This window comes from Sardina pilchardus, chromosome 1 (genome assembly GCF_963854185.1).
Source record: "Sardina pilchardus chromosome 1, fSarPil1.1, whole genome shotgun sequence".
Classification (NCBI taxonomy): Eukaryota; Metazoa; Chordata; class Actinopteri; order Clupeiformes; family Clupeidae; genus Sardina; species Sardina pilchardus.
In genome coordinates, this window is record NC_084994.1 from 2,473,091 (window position 1) to 2,480,590 (window position 7,500).

A 7,500-nucleotide genomic window follows, 5' to 3' on the forward strand; every position below is an offset into this window, starting at 1 on the left:
ATAATAAGTGGATACTGGCCTAATTCTGCCCTGCATGCATTGTTTGGAGTTCTCCTTTGTACTCGGAGGATGCTTTTACAGAACTCTGCATGCAGGGCTTCAGTTGGATGTTTGTCTATATTTGGAAATTCGTTGTGCGTTACTGGACCCCACACCTCGGAACCATATAGTGCAATTGGTTCAATTACACTATGGAACATTTTTATCCAAATTCTAATTGGTAGCTCTAGCCTAATTGATCTTCTGATAGCGTAAAACGCCCTTTTAGCTTTTTCTCTAAGTTCCTTCACAGCCAAGCCAAAGTTCCCTGTTGGGGTGAGGGTAATTCCTAGGTAGGTATAGTTATTTGTTTGGTCAATTTTGGTGTTGCCAATTTTAAAGTTGATTGTTTTTCCCTGCAGACTTGAACGTTTTTGGAAGATTAAGACCTTGGTTTTTTGGGGATTTATTTTTAGGGCCCACGTCTGGCAGAATTTTGCAAGAATATTCAAGTGATGCTGCAAGCCCTGTTGAGTTGGTGACAACAAAACCAAGTCATCTGCAAAGAGCAAACATTTAATTTCAGTGTCCTGCAGCATGAGTCCTGGTCCATCAGAGTTCTGCAGTGCGTTTGCCAATTCATCTATGTAGATGTTGAAGAGTGTAGGGCTCAAACTGCAGCCCTGTCTGACTCCCCTACTTTGGTTGAATAATTCTGTCCTAGTATGGCCAATTTTAACAGTGCATTTGCTATTTGAATACATAGATTTGATTACATCGAATACTTTGCCTCCAACACCACTCTGGATGAGTTTATACAGTAGACCAGGGGTGTCAAACTCATTTTCACCGAGGGCCACATCAGCCCAATGGTTGCCCTCAAAGGGCCAGATGTAACTTCTAAGATTTGTAGCACCAGCCACAAAATCTTTAGCATCGGTAAAACTTCTAAAATCGAGAAGAGCAAAAAGTATCAGCATGACATGTTCTTTTTTATTATTGTTATGTTTTGTAAAAACAAAACACCACTGTCAGTTCCATACAGTTTGACTTTTCAATGAGGGTCACTGGTCAGTCAGGAAGAGATCATGCCATGGATTCTTTTTTTTTTTCATATTTCTGAGTTTTTAGATTCGAGTATATTCAACTTTACTGTCATTGCACGAGTGAAATACCAGTAACGAAATGCAGTTTTACATCTAGCAAGTGATGCAAACGAGTAGGCTAACTGTCATGTCAAAAAGTGCATCCATATGAAATGCGTCACTAGCCTACACCGTTCCATACACATACAGTAGAAGCGAACGGTCCCGGTGGACTTTTTCTTTGAAGTTTTAAAGTTGAAAGGTGTTGTGTGGATTCTATGTTGTTCGTTTTAAACTGAAATGAAAATGCAAAGCAACAGGGCGATTACTACAAACTTCTAGCATACCTCTGCTTGCCTGATATGAATGCACCTCTTCTCGGTCAGAATAGGCTTATTTTCGCTTTTGGCCAAACAATCACTTGCTCGATTAGCAAGGATTTGGAGCTGGATTTTTTGGATAATAGGACTACACATACATGCCTTTTAAACGTAGACGTAAACGTATCACGTAGTTTACAACTTACATCGATTCCCCTCTCAAAGAAGCACACGCACTTCAAACAATCATGCGTTTCACAGGCAGGCTAAACCGAGCACGTAATTTAGGCGCTCCGTTCGCTAAAATAGTTTAGAATACTGGTCTATTTTGTTTTCACACGTACACGTTGCTATCACATCTGATGTAGCCAGTTGCACTGATCATAGAGGAAGGTGGTTGATGTTGCCTCCCTGTCAGTCTCACATGCGTGCATTGTATTGCATTGTATTGCAGTGTATTGCCTATACGCAAAAACTATATCGGACCTTTTAAGCTCTCGCGGGCCACATACTGTATCAGACCCTTAAAGCTCTCGCGGGCCATATGAAATGACGTGGCGGGCCGCATCTGGCCCGCGGGCCTTGAGTTTGACACCTGTGCAGTAGACCCTTATGCCAAATGGAGTCAAATGCTTTCTGGAAATCCACAAAGCAGGCAAATATTTTTCCTTTACTTTGATTTACGTATTTATCAATGAGGGTTTTAATTGTGAATATATGGTCTGTTGTCCGATGGTGTGGTAGGAATCCAATTTGATTTTTATGCAAGATGTTGTGTTCTGTGAGGTGATCAATTATTCTAGTGTTAATTATGCTGCAGAGCACTTTACCAAGGTTGCTATTGACACAGATGCCCCTGTAATTGTTGGGGTCCAGCTTGTCACCACTCTTATGTATGGGTGTGATAAGTCCTACATTCCAGGAATCAGGAAAGTAACCAATATTTAGTATGAGATTGAAAAGTTTTAGAATAGCCAATTTAAACTTTACGTCTGTATGTATGAGCATCTCATTCAGGATGCCATCCATACCACAGGCTTTTCTGGGCTGTAGCTTGTGTAGCTTTTCATCAAGCTCTTTTGGGGTTATTGGGAAATCTAGTGGGTTTTGATTTTCTTTTATGACTGTCTCAAGGTTTTCTAATTTGTCTGAAATTTGTTGTTGGTCGGAATTTAAGGTGATATTGTCAAAGAGTTTTTTGAAGTGCTCTTTCCATATATCACCATTCTGAATGGCTAAATCGTCGTTGGGCCTTTTGTTCAGATGTTTCCATTGGTGCCAGAATTTGTTTGAGTTGATTGATTCCTCTAGATCATTAAGCTGGTTTTGCATGTATTGTTTTTTCTTTGTTCTTACTGTATGTTTGTATTTTTTAAGGCTTTCCATGTACTGGGTACGGGCCTCTTGGTTGTCTGGTTGGCGGTGTTTTTGGTTTGATAATTTTCTCAGGTCTTTCCTTTGTTGTTTGCACTCAGGATAGATCCATTCGTCTGATTTTAGTTTCTTTTGTTTGTTTTTATTTGTGGGCAAATTTGAGATTTGAGCCACGTGATTAAATATTTGGTTTAACTCATATACACCCAGATTTATGCCCTCTTTGCTGTGTGGGTAATGTGTTGCTAAGAAGGCGTTCAGGAGTAATTGAGTATCTGGGTGGGCTATTGCCCTTTGATGACTTTCAGAGCTGTTTTACCCCACTTATAGCTGGGGTTTATTTTTAAAATTTTTCCAGGCGTTATAAAAGTATTGGGGGTTTCTGTTCTATTAAAATATACAGTTATCTGACTGTGATCAGACAATGGGGTTTGTGGCTTGACTGTGAAGGCTCTAAGACAAGTCAAATCAAGATCTGTTATGGCATAATCTACCGTGCTACTTCCAAGAGCAGAGCTATATGTATACCGGCCAAGGGAGTCGCCCCGGAGCCTACCATTGACAATGTACAGACTCAGACTTCGACACAGTTGCAGCAGTTCCCTTCCGTGTGAATTTGTGTTTTTGTCATAGTTCTGTCTGGGAGAATAAATAGGGAAATGGATGTTGTCTCCTGTAATGAAATTATCACCTTGTGTGTTGATAAAGTCTAGTCCCTCTCCTGTCCTAGAATTTAGGTCTCCACAGATCATGATATTCCCTAGGGACTGAAAGTGGCTGATCTCGCTCTCCAGATCATGGAAGGCATCTTCGTTGAAATAAGGGGATTCTGTTGGGGGGATGTAAATTGCGCAGACGAAGAGATTTTGAGGTGTCATTATTGTTTCTTTTTTAATTTTCAGCCACAGATTGTTTTCTCCTTTTTTGACCATTTCTATAGATTTTGCAAGTTCTGATTTATGCCAAATGAGCATTCCTCCTGAGTTTCGTCCTTGTGTTACACCTTTTAGCTTATTAGATGGGACAACTAATTCTTTATAGCCTGGGGGACAGCCAGTGGGCTCATCTTCCCTACACCATGTCTCCTGTAAAATTAATACATCAACATCTTCTCTCTCTCTCTCTCTCTCTCTCTCTCTGTTGCTATCTCAATCTCTCTCTCTCTCTCTCTCTCTCTCTCTCTCTCTCTCTCTCTCTCTCTCTCCCTCTCTCTGTCGCTATCTCAATCTCTCTCTCTCTCTCTCTCTCTCTCTCTCTCTCTCTCTCTCTCTCTCTCTCTCTCTCTCTCTCTCTCTCTCAGCCATCGGTCTCTGGAACGTTCCTGTGCAGATCTGCGTTCAGAGCTTTTGAGCTTGAGGACGAAGTCTTTGGAGGACCACAAGAAAAAAGACACTCAGGACGCCCTGGTGCGCCGCCTTCAGAAGAGAGTCTTACTGCTCACCAAGGTAACACACACACACACACACACACACACACACACACACACACACACACACATTTTAACTTTAACTTTAACTTTATTTATGTCTGCAATTCATAATAAATGTACAAAAGGACATAGATGTTACAGATGCAAAACAATGGTAAGGCATGAACCACCAATGTGGGTCTGATGAAAATTCAAATACCATTTATATATCAACACCTTCTTCTCCATATATGGCGACTTCCAATAATGAAGGATATTGAGCAGTATCAAAGCTGAAATATGTTGAACTGTGACTGCGGCGCGCTGTAAGTCAGTGGTCTTTTGAGCGGAGCTGCACTCACCGCTATTGCTCTTGGCTGAGGCAGAGCCATATAAAGGGAGAGTTGCGACAACCCGGGTACAGAAAATTCGGTGTGTGACGTGGTTTGTGTAACTTCAAATAGTTCAAAATAGTTCCCGGAAGCGATTGACTGTTCATTAGAATAACCGTCTTTTACTGTCTGTTCGATCCTAACTTCCGGGAACTATTATTGAGAAAATATGGAACATTAGCGTCAATGGAGTTGTCGCAACTCTCTCTTTATATGGCTCTGGGCTGAGGTAATGTTCTAAAGAGTTCTGTTGTGGTTACCGCTGGTGCTCTTGGCTGAGGTAACGTTCTAAAGAGTTCTGTTGTGGTTACCGCTATTGCTCTTGGCTGAGGTAATGTTCTAAAGAGTTCTGTTGTGGTTACCGCTGGTGCTCTTGGCTGAGGTAATGTTCTAAAGAGTTCTGTTGTGGTTACCGCTGGTGCTCTTGGCTGAGGTAATGTTCTAAAGAGTTCTGTTGTGGTTACCGCTGGTGCTCTTGGCTGAGGTAATGTTCTAGAGAGTTCTGTTGTGGTTACCGCTGGTGCTACGTTTGAATTCAACAGCTGTACGAGTTTGACTTTAGCAACCAATCGCTGCTGTGGTGGGAGAGTGAAGGACATTACTCAAGAAGGCGGCGAGTATGTGACTAGATACACGCGCGCAGGGATGCATTAGCACACACACATGCACCGTCACCCTAACACACACACACACACACGCGTGCGTACAAGCATGTCTTTTGTCGTTAGATCTCTTTTTATTGTTGTTGTTTGCATTTCTATGTGTGTGTGTGTGTGGTTGCACTGTGCACTCTACTGCTATTTAAATTGAATTCCCGTTATGTCAGTATTGACAGAGATCAGAGGGCTCTGATGGAGGTTTTCATTGGATTGGGCATGTTTACCCACTGTGTGTGTGTGTGTGTGTGTGTGTGTGTGTGTGTGTGTGTGTGTGTGTGTGTGTGTGTGTGTGTGTGTGTGTGTGTGTGTGTGTGTGTGTGTGTGTGTGTGTGTGTGTGTGTGTGTGTAGGAGAGAGATGGCATGAGGGCTATCCTGGAGTCCTATGACAGTGAGTTGGCCAGTTCAGAGTACTCACCCCAGCTGACCCGCAGACTGAAGGAGGCTGAGGAGCTTCTACAGAGAGTCCAGACCTACAACACAGACATGGAGGTAGGAGACTACAACTCCCACAATGCACCTCTACAGTCACACAACACAGACATGGAGGTAGGAGACTACACTTCCCACAATGCACCTATACAGTCACACAACACTTCCCACAATGCACCTGTACAGATAGTCTAGACCTACAACACAGACATGGAGGTAGGAGACTACAACTCCCACAATGCACCTGTACAGTCTCACAACACAGACATGGAGGTAGGAGACTACAACTCCCACAATGCACCTCTACAGTCACACAACACAGACATGGAGGTAGGAACTACGCTTCCCACAATGCACCTCTACAGTCTCACAACACAGACATGGATGTAGGAACTACACTTCCCACAATGCACCTATAGACTCTCTCAAAAGATGGAGACATTTACACATTGCAGTTTTCAGTACCTGTTGAAATATCTAAACGTTTGCTTCCTTCTCTGGTACTCCCATTCTTTCTCTCTCCCTTCCCTCCTGTCTTTCTCTCTCTCTCTCTCTCCCTCCCTCTCTCTCTCTCTCTCTCTCTCTCTTTCTTTCTTTCTCTCTCTCTCTCTCTCTCTCAGGCTCAAATCTCTAAAGCTCTAGATGAAGCTGCATCCTTTAAACTTCAAGCACAAACGGTAAGCACACACGCACGCACACACACAGACAGAGACACACACACGCATGCACACACTCTATACACTGTTTTCTCCAAGAAACGCTCAGTGGCCATCTAACCACAGTTATCACCTATGCTGTTCACACTCCATTTGATATGTGTGTGTATCTGTCTCTGTCTCTCTCTCTGTCTGTGTGTGTGTGTGTGTGTGTGTGTCTCTCTCTGTCTCTCTCTGTCTGTGTGTGTGTCTGTGTGTCTGTTTCTTTCTCTGTGTGTCTGTCTCTCTGTGTCTGTCTGTGTGTGTGTGTGTGTGTGTGTGTGTGTGTGTGTGTGTGTGTGTGTGTGTGTGTGTGTGTTACTTTTGCGCCTGTGTGTGTTACTGTGTGCCTGTGTGTTTGTTACTGTGCTTCTGTGTGTGTGTGTGTGTGTGTGTGTGCGCGTGTGTGTGTTACTGTTACTGTGTGTGTGTGTGTGTGTGTGTGTGTGTGTTACTGTGCGTCTCTGTGTGTGTGTGTGTGTGTGTGTAGGCCGTGCTGGAGCTGGACTCTCTGAAGCAGCAGCAGGCCTCGGCCTCTGAGGGGAACACCCCGGCAACCAATGAGGAGGTGCAGGTCCTCAGGTTAGTAACTGTTGCTAAGGAACCAGCTCCACTGTGGGCGTGCTATTGTATCAAAGATCGTCTAGTTGCTAAGATGAATCATAAAGATCGTCTAGTTGCTAAGATGAATCATAAAGATTGTCTAGTTACTAAGATGAATCATAAAGATTGTCTAGTTGCTAAGATGAATCATAAAGATTGTCTAGTTGCTAAGATGAATCATAAAGATCCTCTAGTTACTAAGATGAATCATAAAGATTGTCTAGTCGCTAAGATGAACCATAAAGATCGTCTAGTCGCTAAGATGAACCATAAAGATCGTCTAGTTGCTAAGATGAAAGATTGTCTAGTTGCTAAGATGAACCATAAAGATCGTCTAGTCGCTAAGATGAACCATAAAGATCGTCTAGTCGCTAAGATGAACCATAAAGATCGTCTAGTCGCTAAGATGAACCATAAAGATCGTCTAGTCGCTAGGATGAACCATAAAGATCGTCTAGTCGCTAGGATGAATCATAAAGATCGTCTAGTTACTAAGATGAATCATAAAGATCGTCTAGTTACTAAGATGAACCATAAAGATCGTCTAGTCGCTAG

At 42.8% G+C, this 7,500-nt stretch overlaps 1 protein-coding gene across 4 annotated transcripts in view; it reads left to right on the forward strand.

Annotated features, from left to right (window-relative positions):
- The window catches only part of mad1l1 (mitotic arrest deficient 1 like 1), a 47,010-nt gene that overhangs the window by 18,616 nt on the left and 20,894 nt on the right, over positions 1–7,500 (forward strand). For all 4 annotated transcript variants that reach the window (XM_062537333.1, XM_062537316.1, XM_062537324.1 and 1 more), the window contains 4 exons: positions 4,059–4,203; positions 5,567–5,707; positions 6,268–6,324; positions 6,833–6,924. In XM_062537333.1, the coding sequence (XP_062393317.1) occupies positions 4,059–4,203; positions 5,567–5,707; positions 6,268–6,324; positions 6,833–6,924 (435 nt within the window). The remainder of the gene's footprint in view (positions 1–4,058; positions 4,204–5,566; positions 5,708–6,267; positions 6,325–6,832; positions 6,925–7,500) is intronic.